The sequence below is a fragment of the Argiope bruennichi genome, chromosome X2 (genome assembly GCF_947563725.1).
Source record: "Argiope bruennichi chromosome X2, qqArgBrue1.1, whole genome shotgun sequence".
Classification (NCBI taxonomy): Eukaryota; Metazoa; Arthropoda; class Arachnida; order Araneae; family Araneidae; genus Argiope; species Argiope bruennichi.
In genome coordinates this window covers 37,291,420-37,316,983 of record NC_079163.1, presented here as the reverse complement: position 1 = coordinate 37,316,983, position 25,564 = coordinate 37,291,420, and the positions used below count along the sequence as shown (strand labels likewise).

Here is a 25,564-nt window from a genome sequence, read left to right as displayed (position 1 = left end):
TCCCACCACAAACTTTCTGTACATTCATTGCAGGATTCGAATATCCCAGCAAGTAAAACTAAACTAATAAAAGCATTGAATTTAGAACTATCAATGATGTCTTATAAAGAATTTATCATGAATTCTTAGCATACGTAGTGGGTCCAGGAATAATTTTTTTCTGATTCTAAATGGTTGTGCCCAGACTTTTTTTCACCATTAGACATTTCATAAACCATAAAACAAATATTATAAATATACATATTCATCAATTTATAATATATGTAGCTTTTTGATCAAAATGGATCTGAACATAACAGCAGGGTTAAATGACGAGATTGTTATCTGAGACAGGACTTATTCTCTAAATTTTCATGCCACATTAGCAAGACATCTATGCCTGATGGATTTACATATACCACACCTTTTTTCTGGTAATTCCTTGGAACTAGATTTCAAAACAAAGATCTTATCTCAGGCCACTGCAGCAATGCTAAACGAGTTGCCTGAAGTACTAATGAGAGAGAAAACCTGTGTATCTCTGACCCAGTGAAAAAATCTCTTAATACTAAATAAATATTTCCAATATTTTAAAATTTCAATTTTTTTAAATACTATGGTTACATAAACCCAGTAATCAAATGAGCTGGAAAATATACATCCCATTGAAAGTCAGGGAGAAAAAAACAAACAAAAAAAAAAAAACATTCCTTCAAAATTTTAAAAATTGTAGTAAAAAAAAATTATTAATAAAAATTTAACATAAATACATCAAAAAAGTAAACAGCAATAATAAAAAAAAGAAGAAATATAATTTTAGAATAAAATTTACACACATAGAATTATGTTTTATTGAATCCAACTTTATTCATACAGTTTTTAAGTATGCATTATAAGAAACAGAGCATTTCCTCACAAAGGAGAGGAGAATTATATAGTATTATTTATATTAAAAATCATGCAAAAATTCTTTATGATATAAATAACAGAGCATTTCCTCACAAAGGAGATGAGAATTATATAGTATTATTTATATTAAAAATCATACAAAAATTCTTTACGATATAAATAATTAATTTTGACCATAAAATAGTGGATAAGAGGATAAAATGCACCATTAATAAATTGATGTGATGAACGGCTTATATTTATAAATTTCAAGAATTAAAATATATAATTAATATCCTTCATTTGTTAAAAATCGAGTACCACAAATATTGCCTTAGACAAACCAAAAGATTATTTAAAATATAGCTTTTATATATTTATTTTTCTTGATGAATTTTTTCACAAAATGAAGGAATTGTTGCAATGAAATAGACAGAAAGATGCTTAACACAAACTCCAATGCTGACAAACATCATTGATGTTAATACTATATGCAGTCACAAAGCAATATTGTTACAGCAGGGTGGCGAAATGGAAGCCATATATCCCATTTGAAGTTAGGGGAAAAAAAAAAAAAAAAAAAAAAAAAATCACACATTTTTTCAAAAGTTTTGGATGTTATGGATGATGAAGTTATTGTTTCATATGTGCTATAAAACTTTATACATTGCATTTTTTACAAGGAGATTATCATATATCTCTGGTTTATTAGCATGAAGTACAGAAGACAATTTGAAAGGGCAATATAGAGTTCGGGCGACACATTCAAACCTGGAAAGTGAATATTCTCTGGATGTCTTTCCTTTTTTGAATCTCTCAATTTATTAAGATCACCCTTTTTTTCCTATCTTATAAAATCAAAATAGAAATTAATTCTGCGGGACTAAAATGGTCATTCCATTGCCTCTTCCTTGAAGTGATTTGGGCTTATTTCCCAAAAGTCCATAAAAAGTTAATCATAATGAAAATCCTTCTTCACAAGCATTTTTTTTTCGAAGATAATATCTTCAAAAATTAAGTTTGTAGATAATCTCTTCAAACTTTATATATTGCACTTTTTTTTACAAGAAGATTATCTTATGGTTTATTTGAATGAAGCAGATAATACCATTGGATGGTTAGATGGAGTTCTGGCGCCACACCGAAATATGTAAGTTTTCCCCTTACTGATTCTAACAATTCACGAAGACCACCGGTTTTCTCCTTCTTTATAAAATCAAGGTAGAAATTAAGTCTGCGGGTCCAAATTGGACATTCTGCTGCCTCTTTCTTCAAGTGATTTGGGCCTCTTTCCCAAAAGTCCATAAAAAGTGTGCCATAATCAAAATCCTTCTCCTTCAGCTTTTTCTTGAAGATAATATCTATTAATTCTTTAAAAATCCGACAATCAATAAAATTCCACATTCTTTCGGCCATTGCAAGAAAGAAACTTTGCAGCGGCCAATCCAAATAGGGAATAAGGACTTTTCGTGGAACCATCTTCAACAGTTGCATTTCTTCTTCTTTAGTTGCTCCATACAGACAGAAACGGAAATCATCAGTTGTAGTATCACATAAAGAGACAAGAAACTTCACCCTGTCTTCTGGCCTCAAGAGAGGAAAGAAGGTACTGTATCTTGCGTACGGAATTACAGGCAATTTATCACTAAGGTCGAGGTATTTTTGAACAGACTCTATCCATGGAACCTGATGTCTATGGTGCATCATTTTAACCCAAAAACATGTAACGGGTTTATAAGCTGATAAAGGTTTGTCTGCCTTACCAGATTTCTTCATTTCTACCCACAAAGCCTTTATACTTTCCTCGAAGAAATAAGCACAGGCCAAATCAAACCTCTGTTCGATATTATTCTCTTTACACAGAAGCAATCGCTGAGCTGTTTTAATTCTGTCAATTGTCCCATCAGTTCTCCAGTAAAGGACTGTATATATATTCGGTATAATAGTAAAACACGAATTCTCCGAAAGCCAATTTAAAAAAGTCGAATGCAAGCCCAAAATTGTTTGTAATAATCCAAGTCTTAAATGTGCAGGAATGAGAAGTAACTCTTCCTTAGCTTTGTTTACCTGACGATTTTCAGACCTATCTCCAATAAATCCTGGCAGATTTCCATGAGTGATTTCTCTATTGATGCTTTGCCAAGTTGAGATATCAAAGTCTTTGTACAATGGAAAAGCTACTTTTACAAAAGATAAGTGGCTAAGTGATGGCACAAAAGGGACTACAATCTTTGAGTCATTAATAGGTGCTTCCATTTTCTTCCTAGGCGGAATAGGAATTATTTTCAAGCATATCTTCTGCAAAATCTCAATGTAATCTGAAAAGAAAAAAAAAAAGTTATGGATTTCGTATGCAATACAAAATGAATATTTCACTGCAAGCGCCTTTTCAATCAATTAAGAGAATCTGACAGCAAACTTAGATTAAAGTAGCATTATAAATGCATGACGTAAAAGTACATAGTTTACAAATTATATTTCTTTTAAAATGTAACAATTAATTTATCAATATTGTAAAAAATAATGCTATGCATGCAATAAATTATAATAACCATAAATATTATACTTGATGGAAGGAGGAAAAGTTCTAAAAATATCTTTAAAGTTAAAATGTGAAAGCAAATTGCATTCTAAGTAAATTTTGAATAAAATGTAACCAACACCAGATTTTCTAATAAATAATTTCTTTTAAATGTCTTGGTTCAAAATTCATTAATGCATACAATGTAATCATTAAAAATATCATTTTTCTAGACTCATATTCAAAGTTTCTGTGCATTTCTCAAAATAAATTTCATTTGAGAATAAAACTATACTGAATTCCCAGGTTTTTTTTGTTATATTACGCCTAAACAGTCATAACATGAATATAGAAAAATATAAAAATTTCACTTTATAAATTCAATATTTATTAATATACTAGCCGCCTTTGGCGACCAACCGGTTCGTCAATCTTAGAGCTCGTTAAAATTTTAATAATTAAATATTTTATGTAATTCCTACTTTAATTACTTCTTCATCAAAATATTTTAAAGCTTCAAATTTTGATAGTCATATAATTCACTCATAATATTATAAAGGCCTTCAGTCATAATGTAATATGACTATCTATAATCTCTCTAATTTTCTGTTAGCTCCCGTAGAATTGATGCTTTAAATTAAAATGGAAACGACTAATCTGCAATTAATATAATAATATTTTTTACTAAAACAAAGCCTTTTTTTTATAATATGATTACTGAAAAGAAAGTCACTGCACATGTAAACCTTATAGGCACTAAAGAATATCTTTCTTAATTTATGTAATATCTCAAGAATTTGTCAACAAAATTTTCTCAGATTGGTCATGAGCAGATCGATTAATTAACAATGTTTAATTTTAAATGCATCAAACACTAAGAAAATAAACGGAATCGTTTAAAATAATCGGTCGAAAACAGGTTAAAAAGCTACTTAATAAACTATGTATTAAAAACTATAAGCATATGCAAAAAATATATAACTAACATAAATACAATTTAATGACAAAAGCATACAACTAACCTAAAAATAATTTAATCAAGTCCGCATCCGTTGAAAATAGTTGTCAACAATCAGAACACAATGAGCATTCGTGAATTTTCAACGCCAGTTATGGTAACGCAAATGCGTGAATTTTTCTATGCTAGTTGGGGTAACGCTATGCAGATTAGAAATTTTTAATTTCCTTTATTTTGTTTTATTTTAATTCAAAAGTACTTCAGGTTGAATCTGAATGATTTATTAACAATTTTTAATTTTAAATGCATCAAACATTAAGAAAATAAACAGAATCGCTTGAAATAATCGGTCGAAAAATGTTAAACCTAACCTCATTAGCGTGGGGAAAAAAACAAGCCTTACTCATTTGGCGGGAAAATTAGTTTTTAATTAATAATTAAAAAAAGGGACCCCAGGTGCACATTCCCGACCTCCAAGGTAGACATGTACCAAATTTGGTAGCTGTAGGTTAAATGGTCTGGTCTGTAGAGCGCCAACACACACGTTGAACTTTATTGTAAGTATAAATATATCAATATAGAACATTAGATAACATAAAGCTGATATATAAATGGAGGGAGCTATTCGCTTCTTTCTTATCGAAATACGTGTGCCCAACATGAGTCACGTGACTTAAGGAGAGTCTGAGGGTACCTTTTTTGGCGCCATATCGCAATTCTTGGCATACTCATACCGCCGTATTCACCAACCGTAGTTAAGCATCAGCCGATGATTAAGCGCTGCTCAGCGGTCAAATCGGTATTCTCCAGACCTAACCGGTTGTCGATTTCCCCGTTTTTTGATTATCCGACAACGGATGATCACATTCTGATCAACTTTTTTTCGGATACAGTTGCCGACTTGTGATGACTGCTAGATGGAGAAGTTAGTAATGTTTAGACTAATAAAGAATCTAATATCATTGTTTTCGTGTAATTAAACTGAAATTGAACGTTTTTGTTCATCGCAAGAAAAATATTATAGTATTTTGAAGAAAATAAAAATTATGTTTGCTATGTTTTGATTTTAATCCAAGGTAATCAATTAAGCATTCTTGCTTCGAAATCCAGAATTTTATTATCCGTATATTGTAAATTATAGTATAATTTTTTTTAAAAGTAAGATTGATGCATAAAAATGTTTGAAAGTTTTGTCCGATTCTGCAAAATTTTGCTGTTAAGTTTATTTAAAATTAATTATCTATTATGACCGAAGAGTTTGATATTTTTGAATTATGTCCGTAACTGCTCATAAATTTCAGAGTTATATATCATCATTAAAAATTGATATACATGGAAAGTTTGTGTTATAAAGCTATTATATAAAAACAAATTATTAATTGCTATATATAAACAAAATATGAAGTCATAATTATTTATTCAAAACTTTTTAAAATATCATTTTGTAGTACTGTATACTTCAGCTATAAAATTTATTAAATATTTATATTGCTTTCATTTTACTTTTTAGTTTATCAATAGCAAATTTTGTGGATTTTCATTATTTTGTAAGCGATATATGAATTTGTCTGGTGATGGGTTTACAGGATTGATTTTTGCACAATGAAAATTTTCCTGTATGATCTGTTTTCACGGCTACCTCTAATTACAATTTTTCTGACATAAATGAATAAGTTCTTTGAATTAAATATTATGTAAACATCATAGTGCATTTCATTGATTAGTGTTTAAAAAAATTATATAGGTCATTTCATAGAAAACCAATTCCTGTATCAGCTTTATTATGTCTTTTTCATTTCCAATTCTTATAAAATTAAGGGATTTTTTTTATTTTTTATTTTCAACTTCTGTGCTATGAATATTTTACCAAAGATTTTTTTCTGGGATAAGTTTATATACTGTGTCATCATATATTATTAAATATATTATATTCATTATGCTCTTTTTTCTGTGGAAATTAATTAAACTTTTTAATTGTTGCTTCAGAGGAAAAAATATGCTTATTATTTATATTTATAAAAATTTGAATACACGTAAAAATGTAAAAGAAAAGGAAAAAGTCTTGACATCTGATAAAGCAGCTATTCTCGAATACAGATCACATGATTAAAAGCTTCTACAGTGGGATGATGGCACCAATTGAAAGAAAGAAATTTAAATTTAATGAACCAGAAAGATAAAAATACAACAAGAAAATGTACAATCATTTACAAGCGAAAAAGACAGCATAGGAAAAATTAATTCATGTAAGTCATTGGAAATTCAAACTCTTGACCGTTGATTGTGAAATGTGAATTTCATTCAGATTAATGTTTAAACCATAACCTAAGAACCCCAAAAGAATTATGAGTAATTCTTTCATTTTAGTTTTCATTATCAGTTTTTTATTAACCAAACTCAACATTTTCCTTTTTTAATTTAGTTAAAATGATTCATTTATTTACAAATCAAATTTCTTTATGACATTATTATTCATGTAATCTTTGTAAACTAAAAGGATTAATATTTAAATTAAATTTTGTACGAAAAATACATAATTGCATTTATTTTTTCTGGTTAATTTTGTAAAAATTTTCATAAAATTAAAACTGTATAGTAGGGTTGGATGGTTTTCAAACCCGGTTTTAAAAAACCGGTTTTTTAAAGTAAATTTGTCACATTCGAAAACTGGTTTTTAAATTAAGAAAACCAGTTTTAAGAATTCATATTATTATGTAAAAATTAATTTTGAAATTATTTGATTTGCTATTCATTCTATGCAACGGGCAGCAAACACATTTTTTCAGCATGGCAAGTTGCGTTGGCCAGTGCTTGTGCACTACACAGTTGCGCCTCGAATTCGTCAATTTATATTTTTTATAAACATCCCTTTTCACTTTTTTTCTAGGTGAAATAAAAGTTTGATAAAGTTCATCTCTTGCTTCTCGTCGGATGTTTTGTCTATCGGTATGAAGTCGGTGCTAATAGAAACGTCAGCAATTTGACTGGCTCGTTTCGAAGAACGTGTGAAAGGAATAAATAATTGCTTCTTGATCACAGTATTTAATATCATATAAAATTTTCTTCGTACCACTCCTGAAAGCTTTTTTACACCACTTGAACTAGCCATATCAATACGAAATATTCAGTTAAAATAAAATGCTGTCAGAAATGACATAACACTCACATACACGTGGAAAAAAAATAGAACTAAAAAGTATCTAATGCAAGAAATCCAAGGTCAAATGTGCTCATCGTTCCGCGTCTCACCCCTTAATGAAATGGAACTGTCGAAATGTGGTCTCAGAATCCGATCCGTTTCGAGTTACGACAGGTTTGCTTAATATTGTGAAGGCGAAAACTGGAAACAAAAATATAAAGTTGTTATATTTGGTAAAAATAACGAAAGTATTAAGTATGTTTAATTTTTATGTTTATATTTTCTATTTTACATTTTAAAATTTAAATTTTATTATATAAATTTCTTCTATCAAAAATTAGTGTAAAATAAGAAGTTCTGGCTTCTGTTTAATGGAATTTTAAATAAAACAAAATGTGTTAAAATATTCCATATTTTCTTTCGCAACGTTTTAACATAAATTATGTCTTTAGAAAGCATCGAAATTAGATTAAAAAGTGTTTTTTTTCTTCAAAATTCCTAGAAAATGTGTAGATTAGATTATTTTAAATTACATTAATATTAATAGTTAAAATAATAAAATTATAAAATAAACGTCACAAATATTTATTCAATAACTTTAATTTCATTTTTAGATAAAAATGAGTAAGTCGGAAGTTTGGGATAGTTTCAAATAGTTCAGAATAGACAAGGCAATCTGAAATCATTGTACTAAAATGTTGAGCTCTAAAGGATCATCTACAAGCAATCTACATAATCATTTGAAATCAGTTCATAAAATAATTGTCTGAAATAATATAATTGTTTAGTTTCTTGAAGACCCTGAAGAAAAACTTACAAATCCAAAGACACTGAATTTTCATTATTTGAACAAACGAATAAAAGAACAAAAAACTTAAATTTGTAACTTGATGCCAAACTCAGTAACTAGTGAACGAGTATTTTCAATTTCAGGCAATATTGTATCCAAAATAAGAACGAAACTTAGCCACCGTTCAGTGGATATTTTATGTTTTTTAAAATTCTATTTTCTTAGGAGAAATTAAAATTGGTGAAAATAATACAAATATTATTTGAAATTTTTGAGTTTTCGTTATTTTGTGTAAGTAATATGTATATGTAATCTTTAATTTTGTTTTTTTATATTTTGACTTTGCTATTGATTTCGTTTTTTGTTATTTTATATAAATTAAAATAAAATAAAAAATAGAATAGGGAAAAATATTTTATTTATCCCTATTCAATTTTTTTTAAACAAAAATTCGAAAACCGGTTTTTTGGAAATACCGAATTTGAAAACCGGTTTTTCAAAACCGGTTGTTAATCGCCGTTTGGCAACACTTCGACCTCGCCTGGGAACATCAACACGCGGTTTGATAAGATTTCAAGCGAACGCTATTCTTTCATCGATTTGACAATTTTTTAAACAAAAAATTAACGGTCAAAACACGAACAAAATTTTTTACGATGAGTTTATATCGTGCCGTATCGATTTTAAAACGAAATCGTCAAAAAAGAGAAAACAGGTCGAATGAAAATGCTCAAGAATCGTTCATAAGAAGATCCAGTCATAATGAACGAGATAGGGTTAAACGTTTATGCGTGCGGAGCGAAGTTTCCAAAAGTTATTTGTGTTTACAAAGAGCTTTGATGCAGGTGATTTTTGTGAGTGTACTTTTTGCTTTAAGTCTTATTTCTTTCATTGTTTTATCATATTTTGGAATAAATTGAATCTGAATATATCTGTTACTAGATTAAAGTGGTTTAGTAGATGGCGAGCGCGCAAAGCGATCCGAGAACTGCATTAGCAGTTTCTGGGGGTTGGCGAGCATAAACAGAGAGTACGGAGCTCCCTAGTTCGTATTTATAATTATATTTCTTTTCTTTATAAATAAAAATTAAATTATAATCCAAGAATTAGGAGAATACATATTTATTTTTGCATAAAAAAAGGAAAAAGATATTAAATAAAACTGTTAAATTATTTTGAAATAAATTAGAAAAAAAAAAAAAAAATACTAGCACAGGAACGCACCCGGGTCTCGCAAACGCTATGTCAGAGCCTTAACCACTATACTATTCGAGAACTTGTTCACGGTGACATTATTAATACATAAGCTATGTTTTAGGGCTATTTCATCGAATTAAACCTTAATATTTTCATGAATGAACATTCTAAATGTATATTACCATTATACAAAATCTCATCCCGAACTGAACTTTCAACCTCTTGCGTTCTCTTTGTTAGTTATCAGTTTAAGAAATTTCACTTCTGGTTTATAATTTTGCCGGTAATTTTGCTTCTAACTCCCGCAGAAACAAAAGAAAATCATTTTTGGAATCGTAAATGTGTTGACTTTAATACAAAATAATAAAGAAATTCGAAATTTTCATGAAACGGTGATTTTACATACCGCAAGTTATTAATAAATGTTGACATTCAGACAATATTAAATCTGTAAAGATAGCATTTCTTTCTTTAATAGTTTCTTATCTTTAGAATATCCACTAGTTTCTTTTTAGATCTTATATAAAATTAATAAAAACATGCAATTATTATTTGCACATTCATAAAATTTTACTATATAACATTTTCAATAAAACATACATTTTAGTTTCACTGTTTCATTCATAATGATGATTTAATGTCGTTCACGCTTTAATACAATTCGAATATTTATGTTAAAAAAGGAACAACATATTGGAAGTAATAAGGGGCTTTATTTGCATTAAAATAAATACACAATTATTATTCGGTCAATGATGTTTATAGAGACACTTGTATTGACGAGAGAAAAAAAAATCACGCCAAGCTTGCAGCCAAGCACATGCAACACATTCAAGATTAAAATAAAGCAAGTAGCGAAATATAATGCAGTTATATCGGTTTAAATGAAGCTTAATAACAAGTTAACTGAATTAAATACAATAACTAAACCAAACTATGAAATATTATTCAGTTATAACATCAAAATCACTGCGTGATCCAAGTTAGGAAATTTTAAATTGACTTAAAATGGATATAAACATAATACGTTTATTATACATAGCTCAGAAATGATACAAAACTATCCTTAGAAGCGTTTTCTTTGCATCCAATTGCACAACAAGAGTTAACCACGGTTTAAATAAGTTTTAAAATTTAACAGTTAAAAGCGAGAAATAATCTGCCATTGAAATATAATGGGAATGCGGTTACAGAGAATACAAATTCTATCCCGAAGTCACAGGATTTTATTTTGTCCTACACCAAAATACGGTTGTACTCCCTCTATCACAGTTTCAACTCTATGGATATAATATCAAGGCGGACAGCAATGCCAGAGCCAGACTAAGGTCATACGGGGCAGTTGCCCCGGGCCCCCCAAATCGAATAGAAAGTTTACGTTTCCTTCTTGAATGAACTTTTTTTAACATTGCTTTTCAAAGACAAAAAAGACAGAGGGGGCACCAAAGAAGTTTTTGCCCCGGACTCCAATTAGGCTAAGTCGGGCCCTGAGCAATCCTGCTGTTTGAATTTCTCTGACTTTTTTCAGATGTAATATTTGTCGATGTCGCTTTATTTTATTTTCTTTAATTATTGCACAATATGTTCTCAACTTTATTTGAAAAACTAATTTATTCTTTCAACTAAAATCAATGTAAATAAAATTTAATTCTCAGGGAAAAAAAATTTTTTTTTTTCACTTATTGAATTTTATATAAGCTTCAATTATGTAAATAATATCTTTCCTTTTTTGCAAACATATTACCAACAGAAGATACATACCCATCTAAATCGCCTATTAGCCAACCAGTCATATCTCAGAAACAATTGCCAAATTTATTGACGAAAAATGCAGTACAAAAATATATGCACATTGGCGGACTATTTAAGAATAAGAAAGAAAGAAAGAAAGAGAAAGAGAGAGAGTGGGAAATTGGTCCTTATCTTTTTCTTTATTACATAAAAAGAAAAATGTTTTAGAGGTATTAAAAATTTTAAAAAACATAGTATGAATGAATTTTGTAAACTTTCGTGACAAACAGTTTGATATGCATCAAACCATAAGAAAAATACTGCCATACTCGACGTAAAAATTATTTTTCAAAAAATTACAGGAGGTAGGTGTACCTGTAAGGTAACACACAAATTAGTTTCATTTGTTTAATATTATTTTTAAATTATAGAGCATTTTGTTGAATGTATAGAAAATTAAAAAAAAACGCACAAAGAAAATATTAGCTATAACGTCCATAGCATCCATTCATATGAAGAAGTTAACTATCCATGTTCATTATGTTTACAAATAAACAAAATAAAAAAAAAAATGGAAATAATAGCAATAATGTCCGATACGATATAATTCAACAAAAAGATCTCGGAGAAGAGGAAAAAAAAATTATTGTAAAATACTTATTTAATTAAAATTGTTTTGGAATTATGGGGGTTCTTACCTTACTGTGGATGGTCGTCAAGTAGTAAACAAAGCGAGCGATACCACACCGACGTCGGTTACTTACACTTAATTATCCCTATGGGAACGCATCTCACAGGCCTACGAGCATACAGACCAATCTGCCCTAAGCGTCTGTACATGGTCTGCCTTGAAACTGTCGTACCAGTAATTAAAATTGTTTTGGAATTATGGGGGTTCTTACCTTACTGTGGATGGTCATCAAGTAGTAAACACAGCGAGCGATACCACACCGATCTCGGTTACTTACACTTAATTATCCCTATGGGAACGCATCTCACAGGCCTACGAGCATATAGACCAATCTGCCCTAAGCGTCTGTACACGGTCTGCCTTGAAACTGTCGTACTAGTAATTAAAATTGTTTTGGAATTATGGGGGTTCTTACCTTACTGTGGATGGTCGTCAAGTAGTAAACACAGCGAGCGATACCACACCGACCTCGGTTACTTACACTTAATTATCCCTATGGGAACGCATCTCACAGGCCTACGAGCATATAGACCAATCTGCCCCAAGCGTCTGTACACGGTCTGCCTTGAAACTGTCGTACCAGTGGCTGAAGAGAGCTGACGAGACAAGTCTGATGCTGTGCTCCGTCTGTTTCTTTTGGCAGTAACTGCCAAATACCGGTCCTCATTTGGCGTTATAACTCGGGGGCGACTTGTGCTGTAACGTCTACTCACATTACCATCATCTTGGAATCGTTGCCAAAGCCAGGAGATGATACTCTGGGCGATCCAAGTTCCTCGGATACTTCCAGCTGGATACGCCCACATTCCAGACGGCCGACAATTCTACCACGTAAAAAATCATCCAAATGCGTTCTTTGTGTTATAACTATGCAGTTATTGCACTGGAAGGCTTATAAAGTGCTTGCGAACAATTTTACTTCTTTGCCTGTATTCCTTATACATCACTCTCGTCATTGTGACGTACTATCGGTGTCATCTAGTGGCTTCTTACAATTTGCATGTGATTTTTGAAGAAGTGTGTGGTCATTTTACGAGTGATATATGTATTTTAGAATTCGATTTCCGCGTGATTCTGAATTATCCTTAATTTATGGACATGAGTGTATATGTTGAATTGCATCACAACGCTTTTCCCGGTGTGTTGGCAGCGGAATGGTTTGTATTTTTTCGACATATTAGCTTAAAACATATTTTTCAGTAATATTTCTACTTATTTAATGGATATTTCGTAAAAATTCCATTTACTCATATTTATAAAATGATTAATATAAATTCTTTTTCATATTTTATAAGCTTTCCTTTGTATATTATTTCATTACAGCGAATACTGGAGAATAGTGACATAGTGTTAATACTTCAGTACAAACGAAATATTTCAGACTATTTTCGTCAGGTGGCTTCTACTGGTTTCCTACTTTTTTTTTTCTCTCTCACTTCTACTGCTGTTTTTACAGGGTTCTGAATTTCCTAATATTAATAAATCTTGAAATTATTTATTATTTAAAAGCACTTTTTGCCTGAGGAATGTTCTCATTGATACATCTTCAAAGCAGGCAATTTACTGATTTTTGCAAAAAAAAAAAAAAAAAAAAAAAAAAAAGTAATGTCTTATGTGCATTGTTTCTGCAAAAAAGTGCATCTTAAAACTTTATATGATTGTATGAATACAATATCTTTTTGTCGGAGAAAAAAAGCATTCATCTAATGATTATATTTTCCTTCAAACTGCCAGAACAGCTTATGTCTATTTTTTATATATATATAGCATTTCTATTTGCTTTAATTTGTCTTAACCCTTAACTGGGGAGGTGAAATTTTAGGACTTAACTGGGGAGGTGCGGTCTACGAGACCGCATTTCATTTACACTCAAATTAAAATTTCTAATGAATGCATTAGTATGAAAAACTGCCAATATATTTTGCAGATATTTTTCTTGATATATAGATATGTTTTAGAAATTTACTAAAATATATTATCACTGAAAAAAGTAAATGCGTTGGAACATACATTTTCTTCTCAAATTACATGTTATTGGGTTGGCAACTAAGTAATTGCGGATTTCACTCATAGATGGCTTCAGTTGAATTTTTAGGTTTGCAGACGTAGTAAAAATGTAAAACACATTTTGTTATTTGATAGTTGGCAATTCAGCTGTCAATCAGCAAAAAAAGTTTTTTGATCGGTTGCGTAGCTTTCGTTTATCGTTCGTTGAAAAATGGAAAATCAAAAGGAACATTTTAGTCATATTTTGCTTTTTTATTTCCGCAAAGGGAAAAACGAATTGCAAGCTCATAAAAAGTTATGTGCTGTTTATGGTGACGAAGCCTTAAAAGAACGGCAGTGTCAAAATTGGTTTGCCAAATTTCGTTCTGGTGATTTTTCACTCAAAGATGAAAAACGCTCTGGTCGTCCAGTTGAAGATGATGACGACCTAATCAAAGCAATAATCGATTCGGATCGTCACAGTACAACACGTGAGATTGCAGAGAAGCTTCATGTATTACATACATGCATTGAAAATCACTTAAAACAACTTGACTATGCTCAAAAACTCGATACATGGGTTCCTCACGAACTGAAAGAAACGCATTTAACGCAACGCATTAACAGCTGCGATTTGCTAAAGAAACGTAATGAAAATGATCCATTTTTAAAACGACTGATAACTGGCGATGAAAAATGGGTTGTTTACAACAATATCAAGCGGAAAAGATCGTGGTGCAGGCCAGGTGAACCAACTCAAACAACATCAAAAGCTGATATTCATCAAAAGAAGGTTTTGTTATCAGTTTGGTGGGGTTGCAAAGGAATTGTCTACTTTGAACTCTTACCACCCAGCCGAACGATCAATTCTGATGTCTACATTGAACAACTAACGAAATTAAACAATGCAGTTGAATAAAAGCGGCCCGAATTGACAAATCGAAAAGGTGTTGTATTCCATCATGACAATGCAAGGCCACACACATCTTGGGTCACTCGGCAAAAATTATTGGAGCTTGGTTGGGATGTTTTGCCACATCCACCATATAGTCCTGACCTTGCACCATCTGATTACTTTTTGTTTCGATCTTTACAAAACTCCTTGAATGGTAAAAATTTCAATAATGATGTCAAATCGTACCTGATTCAGTTTTTTGATAATAAAAACCAGAAGTTTTATGAACGTGCGATTATGATGCTGCCTGAAAGATGGCAAAAGGTCATTGATCAAAATGGGCAATACATTACAGAATAAAGTTATTTAGTTCCATGAAAAAATTGTCTTTGATTTTCTAAAAAAAAAAATCCGCAATTACTTAGTTGCCAACCCAATACAATAAATAATATTCTTGAAAAAGCATATTACTTTTTAAATCATATTTATTTTTACAGTATTTGAAGGTATATAGAAGACAATATAATGTAAAATTGAACAATTATATGAAAAATAAAAAAATTGACAATGGGTAAAATTGGCCCTTTTTTTTTATCGGCCTGTGTGACTTTCATAGCACGGTTTTCTAGGGCATTTTAAATATACAGGTTAAGAACTAGTATAAAAATCAACCTATAAATTCTGTATATATATTTCTTGGTATATTAATATATGTTATGAGTTTTTCAAAATACATTATCACTAGAAAAATTAATTATGTTTGAACATGCATATCAAAATCAGTTGAATGTGAACTTTCATCGAAAAACTCTTCTGTACAATTATCCTTATCACTAAATCACTTTATTCTTTATTTAAAATGTCTGGAGCACTGCTTCATTATAGGATCAGTAAACTGGATGATATTTAGGGGCCCAAGTTTTAGCGCCATCTGCTAAGCCTTGTTTATCACTGGGACACAAACAGGGAGATGCGGTCTTAGAGACCGCGCTCGAAGAAATAACTGAATTATTTTTAAAAACATCTGGTGAAATCGGTAAAAAAAAGTGCACGTGTATTCAAGGTCATAAAACAGGAAGCTACAGGGTCAATCCATTCAATTGAGCTAAAAATAGAATAGGGATGACAGAAAATACATCGCTAGCGGTCTCACAGACCGCACGTCCCCAGTTAAGGGTTAATAAGTTACCATGAACTGAAAATAAAATTGTATTCTGCTATTGCTAATTTTAAGATATGAGTGAGAACATTTCAATTTTGTAAAATAAATTTTGGTTTTACTGAAAGTTGGATTTTTGAATCATAGGCTAGCTACAAAAAGCATTAATATATTGAAGCATTTAGAATATTAAAAAGAATAAGCTTCTTGATATCATCTTTTTGTAGAAGTATTTTCTGTAATATAATTAGAGTTAAGAGTAGATGTTAAATCAGAATTTAAACTCAAACATTTTGGACTGATATTTCGCATTTTCCACAGTTCCAATTTAAATATACTTATAACTGGCTAATTTTTATGGCATAAAAATTCTATTCCCAAAACTATCATGTTCTCATATCATAAATACATACACTTTTAAGACACTGTCAGGAGATTTCATACGTTTTGCATTTATTTTCCTTTAGGCAATTTCAGTAACAAAATTTCTAAAAATAACTATGTAATGGGAAATTCTTTACAAAAAAAAAAAAAAAAAAAAAAAAAAAAAAAATTTAAATCTATGTAAAATATTGTAATATTTCATACATAGTTTCATGGGGTATATGTTAGAATGTACCAAGTATTCAGAAATTGATTATTCTTAAACAGTTGCAATATTTTCAATTCGAATCTTAAACATTTTTTAATTATAAAAAGTAACAGACTGTATGACTTGTGAGAAGATATATTAGTGTTCAAACTACTTAGGTAAATAATTCCTTTTTATATCTTTCCCTTATTTTATTGATTTTTGATTCTTAAATTGTAATTATGATAGCCATATTTTTCAACTGTCATTTTTTTTATTATTATGCATTGGCTTATTCTTCATAAAATATACAAATCTTGCTTAGCATTTTATATGTAGTTTGTATATTTAATATGTGTTGTTATTCATTGCAAAACCTTCTTGGTAGTTTTAATTCCATTCATTAAAATTTTACACTCTAAATTATAGCAAAATATACCAATTCAATAGACATAAAAAAAAATCATATTAATATTTCCATTAAGTTACATGCTGAGCAATTTGCTCTTTTATTATTTGATTTCTGAAAGTTATTTAGTAAAATATTCTACATCCAAAGCATCTCATATTATGCAATGTCAATGTTTGGACTAACTCTGTCAAATATTCATATATAAATGTTTTACACTGTTATTGTTCTTATAAAATATGAGAGTTACATACTGTTTGTCCACGACGAGAAAACTTCCAGACAACCGTCTATGTTTACGGCGGGGCGTTATGGAAACAAGTTCCAATAGGAAAGATCCATTTTGAATGGGTGGAATCGGACGGAAGTCTGGGGGTTATTCTTTTTCTTGGTGTCAATTTCAAGCGACAAAAAAACCTGTTGCTCATTCGTCTTCTAGCTTTAGCCGCAGTTGCACGTGTCTTTATATTCACTTAGCTTACTTCTTTTATACTTTATTAATCTTTACTTTGATTAATATTAACCTCATTTCATTATTTAATAATTTTTTTTGTCTCTTAAATTTTAACATTCTTTAAAATACTTTATCAATTTAAAAAAAAGAGAAACTTTAAAGTCACATTTAAAATTTTAAATTGAAGGACATTGTGAGTGAAGAATTTTCAACCCCGAAATGATAAAATGAGCGCAGGAATTTATGGATCCTTTATTGCTATGCTGCTCACGACTATTGATATAAATTGAAATGAAAAGCTCATTTATCACCCTATTATTTGAATTGATAGTTCGTGAGTAAAAGTTTTCTCTGAAATAATTAGATTTCTTTTTCAAGCCGAGGAATATGAATAAATGGCCATCTGGAATAATACCTTAAAACAAACTTTCACAGATTTTTTCGTAGAATATTGTACAGCGATGTCGGGCTTATATATTTGGGTTTTCCTTTAAGTCCGGGACATATGGCACGTGCCTGAATGAACACTTGAATTATTTTCTAACACAGAATACTTTTACGAATAAACTTTGCGCAATTAATTATGTTGTAGAAAGCATGTGCATATAAAAAATAAGTTACAAATCAAAGTTAATTTTTTTAAAACTAAAAATTGATAGTGTGGTAATTGTTAATTTTATGTTTTGGGAAATAGCATATACATCAGAAAAATAAATAAATATAAATTTCGAAAGGTTTCAAGCATATTTAACAATGAACATTTTACTTTATAACAGAATAAAAACAATCTTTTATAAAAATAATGAAATAATTAAGACTGATTATGCTATTGTTTTTATGTTAAATTAGATGGAGAATTTTATTTTATTTACATAAATTTAAAGCAAATGAAATGAAGACAATTTTTTGTCATACATGCTTCTACTTATTTTTTTTTCTTCTTGTGCAATCGTTAGACATACAAATAATTATTCAGTTTTTCTAATTGATTTGCATTGTTATTTGTATTTGTATACATATGACAGGAATATCATATATTTTCAATATTCCGAGTACACAAATGATTTTCAGCTTAGTGATTTTTTTTTTAAATTTCTTTTCAAAATTTAAATGCAATAATACCAAATATCACCAATTTGGTGCTAAACGTGCCAACGTAAGAAACTTGAATGAATTTCTACCTCTGCGAAATGAACTCTTCCTACAGTAACCTGTTTCTATAACGCCCGCCGTAAACATAGAAAGTTGTCTGGAAGTGTTCTCGTGGTGGACACACAGTATGTAATTCAGTAAATAAATAGCAGATTGTAATTGCTATTTTTTTAATTGCTAACCACTTACCAAAGAAATTTTTAACAAGTATTCAGCTAAGTGAAGGCCTAAGGATCTGTAAATATTCTTATTCGATACCTTAACACTGTAACATCCCAATATTTTATGTGAATGAATATTTATCCTTTATCTATATCTGAGCATGCTCAATGGTTCCTATGTTAACTGAGAGAACATTACAAGTTCTATGCTTAGATACCATTCATACCTTGGTTTCCTTCATGATTTCCAAGCAAACCTAATTAAAACAAATATATCATATTCTTAACCACTTCACAAAAATCAGCTGGTATATAAATATTTCAAACAAGTTCTAATCAAAATACTTTCATTCTTGTTCATTTTGTTACCTTGACTTTCCAGACTTGCTACAATTTTGTATCTAGAGTGTTCATCCAAACTTATTATGTGTTACTTTTTTTAAAATCAAATATTAATATAAAATTATAGAAAGATATTTCTTCTCATCGAAAAGAATATATTTCTGTATAAATACTAATAAAAAAATGGAAACAACTATTTTCATTATATTCTTCAAATATAATGTATTATGCATTTGTTCCACTTCTTAAAGTCAAATAACAAAAATTAAGTTTACAAAATGCTGCAATATATTATATGCTTTTGCAAAGTGCTTTGTTTCTAATAAAGGCACAATGCTATATTTTTTAATAATTAGATAGAATAAACCAATAGAGAAATTAAATTGCAATCAAGATCAAACAAATTTTTTCCCCTGAAAAATTAAGATTTGTAAATTAAGTTCAAAAAGTATTTCATTTACTATGCTATATTCCATATTGATAATAAAAAATGATTGCAATAGATATTTTATAGAATGTTATTATAATTAAAGTTTATTAAATTAAAAATATCTGTTAATTATCATCGAGCTATCATCAAGTTCTCAATTCTTGAAAGCTGAAGTTCTACAGATTCACTAGATTATTTGATATAATACACGAGCCAGAATATGGTATGCAATATTTAACCAAATAATAAATAGAGTTTGTAAGTCACCCGTAGCATTTATGTAAATATCTTTGTTTGCATTATCCAATCCATAAAAAGAACTATAAAAATATCATTTATTATATTACTTGCATAATTTTTATTTATTTATTTATTTCGATATTTAACTGAAGCCCTAATTAAATTCGTATTAATTTAGAAGGAAAAATTCTTTCACTCAATAAAATTATCATTTCAGCAATTATAATTATACAATGCATCATTACTTTATTCTCAAACACTGCAAATATGATTCTGTGAAACTAAACAACAATCTGAAAGTAATTACTATGAACACATTTATTTACATTTTATAGTTATGTAAAGCTCATAATTGACGCATTTTATTTTTCATCACACTAAACTACCTAGTTATGATGTGAACTTATTACAGATTAGTCTAAAAATTGTGAAGCAATACATTACTATATATTATTTATTTGTTGTAGTTTTTATTTCATATGTTGATTCATTTTTTCGCAATTTAATTATTGATATTACACTGTCAAATCAATAAGAATTTTGCACTAGATAATTGGCTACATTTCTATTTTTCTAAATGTTATTGCTTAATTCAAAATTCAGCATTAGCTTGTTATGTAACTATAGGCTTATCGGGATATTATATTCATTCTCCTTAACATGATAAAAAAAATACTGCAAGATTTAGTAAATAAAATTAATTCTTCCATAACTATAATTTATTTACTACAATTTTTATTTTTCTCATATGAATTCTTAGAACTTCATTTCACCACATTTCAAAAAATTTGTATAATGAAACTATAGGCTGACTATAAAATAACTTTGCCTATTTGGAGGCATCTACAACTAAAACAAATAAATAGAATAAAGCCAAATTCCATTAACACACTTTAAAGGGGGGGGGGAGATCATATGTAGATATATTGGTGCTACTGGAATCGAAACATTAAGGTACTAAGGTTCATGTGGAACCTTTTCAATACAGCACTCTTTCCTTTATACAATATATTGTACTGTCAACTTTTTTTTGCAAAATTTAGTTCCCTATGCCTTTCACAGGCTATATATGAAATTTGATTCCATTCTGTTTATTAGTTCACAGTTGTCTCTAAACAAGAAAATTGACTTTTTTGCCTTTCTGTATTTCAATTAATTATCAATAAACTGACACAATCTATAATCATCTCGACAATCTAATAAAGCTTTATTGATCGATAGCTATGAATTTTTTAGAATTAATTAGTTCAACAGCTATGTTGCAAGAAGTATATTATTCAATTGAAAAATGGCAGCTCTTGTGTATATATAATTTCTAACATGCTGAACAGTCAAGCTTTCTATATATGTATAACATATCAGTTCAAAGTCTAACATTTTATTTTAAATTACTAATTGGAAAATGTAATAATTTTATTTTCTTAAAGTAGAGGTTTATTCTTTTCCTATATTCAGAGTGTCAATAAGAGGCTGCAATATTATGAATATTCTTAACTTTTAATCAACAAGACCATTATTATCAATCTTTTGAAGATTTTTTTATATTTTGAAATATACTGAGAAAGCTTCAAGTATGGACATGAAACTATTCATAACACGACTTAACACTTAGAAAAACAGTATTAAAAAACTTATATCCTCCAATATATTAGCAGGAAATTACATTTTAATAATTTTATTTAAACTGAATATAACCTTGTATGAACTGTCATTAGAAAATTGGATTTAAATAGTTCTATGTTTAAACATTCACTATAAAATACAATTCTTTACAACTTAAAATCATTAGCAGCTGAAGCTTACTTTCAAATAACACTAATTGGGCTGATAAATAACTTTATCAGATGAAAACATTTTAAGTATATTCACAATTATGTCATAATTTATAAATGATTCATTCGTAAAAATAATTCAAATCACCAATAAAACACGAATTGAAATATGGTTTTATTTCATGCATTAAAAAGGTTCAAATTTTTATAGCTCATTTATTGAGATTTAAGTGTTAAGTAAAAAAAATCAATTTGTTTTATTTGTCTAGAAGAGGGGAATAACTTGCAGTAACAAAAATTTTATTCAAGAACTTTGGAAATTTATAATATAGTATATTGGAATATAGTAAAGTAAATCTCAATCAAACATTTATTCTGAATTAATTAAAAACAATAAAACTCAAAATACTCAATAAAATCAGAATACACATATAGAAACTAATTCTTGAATAAAAGCTTACCTTCATGTACAATTGATATGTAATTACAGTGAAAAAGTTTTAAGATTTCAATACTATGAACGAGAGAAAATTCACATAATGAAATTGATGTCACTATGACAAACTTTGTTTTAATTTTAAGATAGTATAAATATATTTTTTGTGCGATTTTTCATTCAAAAGTAGAGAGTTTATAAATGGAAATTGAGATACACACAATACAGAAAACCTATCATATGAAAATATTTGTCAAGTAGTACATCCTCCAATAACCATGACTTCAAAGAATGGATAAAAAGTTATGATCACTATTAAATAATTTTATTCCTAAATAAATTTGCCTGAGTTATCAAATTGTATACTTCGCAGCTTGCAATGTTCAAAATATAGTCTAAATTCTATAAAAAAAAATTAAAAAATTTAAGACAATTATTTATTGATGATCTTTATAATTAATAAAATGGAATATTTTCTTTTACCTACTTTAATATTTATAAGGTTTATTGAACTCTTTAAAGTGAGTAATTCCAATAAGAAATAATAAATTAAAAACTATAAATATATTAGAAGTATTAAAATAATAAATATTCTAATAAATGCCAAAAAAAAAAAAAATAAATAAATAAATTCTTTGAGAATGATTTTCATAACACTTCTCATAAATAACATTTTCAAGGATTTGAAGGTCCTCATTCAGATGCTACAGCATTTTACTAAAATTCTGACATCTTTTTTATTTCTATCTCTACTAATAATAAATATGATTTTTCTGTCTTTTGACAACAATCTACAGGCCAGACTGTTTGACAGGGAGCTATTTAACTTGGCAAGTATTTTGGAAGGGAAGGAATATACATTCCAGAGCGATTTTTATGATATTTTGATCAAAATTTTAATCAATTAAAAATACGCAAAATTTTGGCATTTTCTGCTATAACTGCTGACAATAAAACAATTATAATTTTTACTTTAAAAATAAAAGATAAAGTTAAAATTTAGAGAGAGTGCTGGTTATTTCAATATCAAGTATCATTTGTAATTTATATATAATTGGAAGTAATCCTTAATTATTAATTAACCAGATAGTAAAATATTGTGTTAACACTCATAAAACTTTTAATCCTCTAGACAACTTCTGCATTAAAAAATAGTATACACTTTCAATTCACCTGATCTGTTAATAGAAATTTCTTAAAACAATAGTTTAGTGTATATAATGTTTTTTTTAAATCAAATCTATTTCCAATTTTTTTTTCTTTTTAAAAACCCTAGGGTAAAAAATGAATTGTGGATTCAAAATTTAATTTGAAACATCTTATCTTGACTCTCTTAAATCAGGATGTGTGAAAGCAGACTTTTTTCACACTATTTAAAGCAGGAAGTAAGGTCATAAACATTCCATCCAAAAATTGAATTAAATACCATTTTTTAGATTTAAAAGTAAAAGTTTATGGAGAAATTTTATTTTTCTAGAAGAATCTTTGGAAAATTCAACCTCCAAACATTTTCTCCGATGTAGAATATAATCCTCGATTTGGTCACACAAAAAAAATAGAATTCCTTCATCCGATCAATTTATAATAATAACAATTTTTTGAATCAGAAGAAAGTACTTTAAATGCTGTATGATGTCCTCATATAACAGAAGCAGAACGAGATAAAAGTTATAAATTTATCATTCGTTCAGAGTATTTTCACTACTGCTTATTGTTTTATTTTTTTCCAGATAAATTATATACTGTATCATCTTCTGTTAAGAATCCTTCTAGGATATGCTGATGCAAATGGAATGAAAGGAGATTCTAAGAATTTCATTATTTTTCAATACATAATTACGAATTGATTTACTTTTTAAAAAAATGAACGTCAAATTTTTAATCGAATATATCTTTAGTTTAACTCGAAATAATGCCTATACCAATAAATATTTTTTCGATGAATAATAGTTGTGTTAGTGAAATTATTCACTAACACAACGAAAGCTTCTGTTAATTAGTAAAATTACAGTATTGCGTTCAAAGAAGCATAGAATTATAACAATTATTTCACAATTTCTAGAAAAAAAATGTACAATTCAAGGAAATAAATTTATAATTAAATATTAACAAATGAGAATAAAGAGTAAGTAATATTTTTTTTATCTATTGCTTACTTTTTTGATATTTTTAAACAACTTTTTATTTAATTATTATTATGGTTTCACACATCTCTTTTTTCCTTTATATTTTCCAATTACTAATTTATTTTCACAATTCATTCTTATAATTTCATACTTTCATTCAAAATATTTCCAGTTTGAACATCGGGAAATTGCATAAAAAGAAAGCATTAAAACTATAAGTAAATAGTACAGGTGAAATGCCCTTTCATGGTTTTTTCAATTCATTAATTTATATTTGGCCTATAGTATTTATTGTTCTTAGTTTCTTCAGGCTATTTAGATTGCTATTTAGGGACGAGATGGCCATTTAGGAAAACACCTTTAAATGTAAAATCATTTGCTTGTTTATAGTGCATTGTGAAACATCCCATAACAAATGCATATATCAATTTTCCATAAAGAAAACATTATTGTGTATATCACTTCACACAAGGTTTACCATTGACAGCCATGCAGAGATTAGCAGTAGTTAGATATGGTGATACAAAAGATTAACAAATTGGTGACATCCTGCCTATCTGCAATAAGGTAAGAGCCCCTGGAATTATAATAATGGATATTAATATCCAAAATTTATATTTTCGCCTCATAACACGTGTATGATCGATTTGACATTCCAGGGAAGAAAGGGGAAGGGGAGAATAGCACCATGTATCTTTTCAAAAAACAAAAACATTAAAGCATAAAATCATAATGGTAAGAGGAGCTGTACTTATGTTAGGCTGTCTTTTCTCATAGTATGCAAAACCATTTCTGCTATTTATGTTGATAACTTGTCATTCTGAAATAAAGCAAACAAATAACGTTCGGCGAAACTATTATATATATATATATATATATGCAATAAATTAGATATGTTGGTTAATATTTTTTTTATATAATCTGTCTTAGGCTATCAGTAAATTTAATTTTCATTAGTTACCAAAGATGTTTCATTCTCCTTGCGAATTATCATGTTCGATAAAAATTATCGATTTATAAAAAAAATTTCCGTTTTATAATAAATTTCCTTAACTTTTCGCGACCTCCCGGCGCCATCCTGCTACATGAATCGAGAAATACATGTTTTATTTACACAAACAGTAAGACTGAATAAAATAACATATCAGGATGATTTTAAATATCGATTTCTGGGGATTCAGCAATGCCTTTTATATTATTTGATTTTAGATCATATTTAAATTATGATGTAGACCCTAACACTGCAAACTAACAAAGAAACCAGCATCCACCAGATGCGATGCACATAGTTTTCACCATTCTATAAATATATAATTATGAAAATAAAAGATATTGAGCATTTACATTTAAAGTTAAATAACACCAAAAAATTATACTTACAAACAATATGAGCTTTCAAGGAATGGATGTTTGTTTTCCGGCGTATGCTCCTGAAGTGAGCTTTCAATGCTAGAACAATAGAAATGACAACCGCAACAAAAACAAACTATCTGATCCTACAGATGCGCCATTTATTACTGCGCTTCTACTGCATTAA

The 25,564-nt window shown here is 28.8% G+C and overlaps 1 protein-coding gene across 3 annotated transcripts; it reads right to left on the bottom strand.

Annotated features, from left to right (window-relative positions):
- Positions 1 to 944: 944 nt before the first annotated feature.
- On the bottom strand, positions 945 to 25,564 carry LOC129960191 (uncharacterized). Of its 3 annotated transcripts, XM_056073410.1 has the most exons (3): positions 25,408 to 25,564; positions 24,779 to 24,847; positions 945 to 3,185 (listed from the first exon to the last, which is right to left on the bottom strand). In XM_056073410.1, exon 3 carries the CDS (start codon positions 3,121 to 3,123, stop codon positions 1,945 to 1,947), a length of 1,179 nt encoding a protein of 392 aa, XP_055929385.1. In that variant the 5' UTR covers positions 3,124 to 3,185; positions 24,779 to 24,847; positions 25,408 to 25,564; the 3' UTR covers positions 945 to 1,944. The 3 variants fall into 3 exon arrangements, with proteins under 3 accessions (XP_055929385.1, XP_055929386.1, XP_055929384.1); XM_056073411.1 differs by lacking the exons at positions 24,779 to 24,847; positions 25,408 to 25,564 and adding an exon at positions 7,596 to 7,780; XM_056073409.1 differs by lacking the exon at positions 24,779 to 24,847 and having other exon boundaries at positions 947 to 3,185.

What these genes read in the sequence shown, in the direction of transcription:
- LOC129960191 (XM_056073410.1), bottom strand. Translation starts at nt 3,123, where the DNA reads ATGGAAGCACCTATTAATGACTCAAAGATTGTAGTCCCTTTTGTGCCA.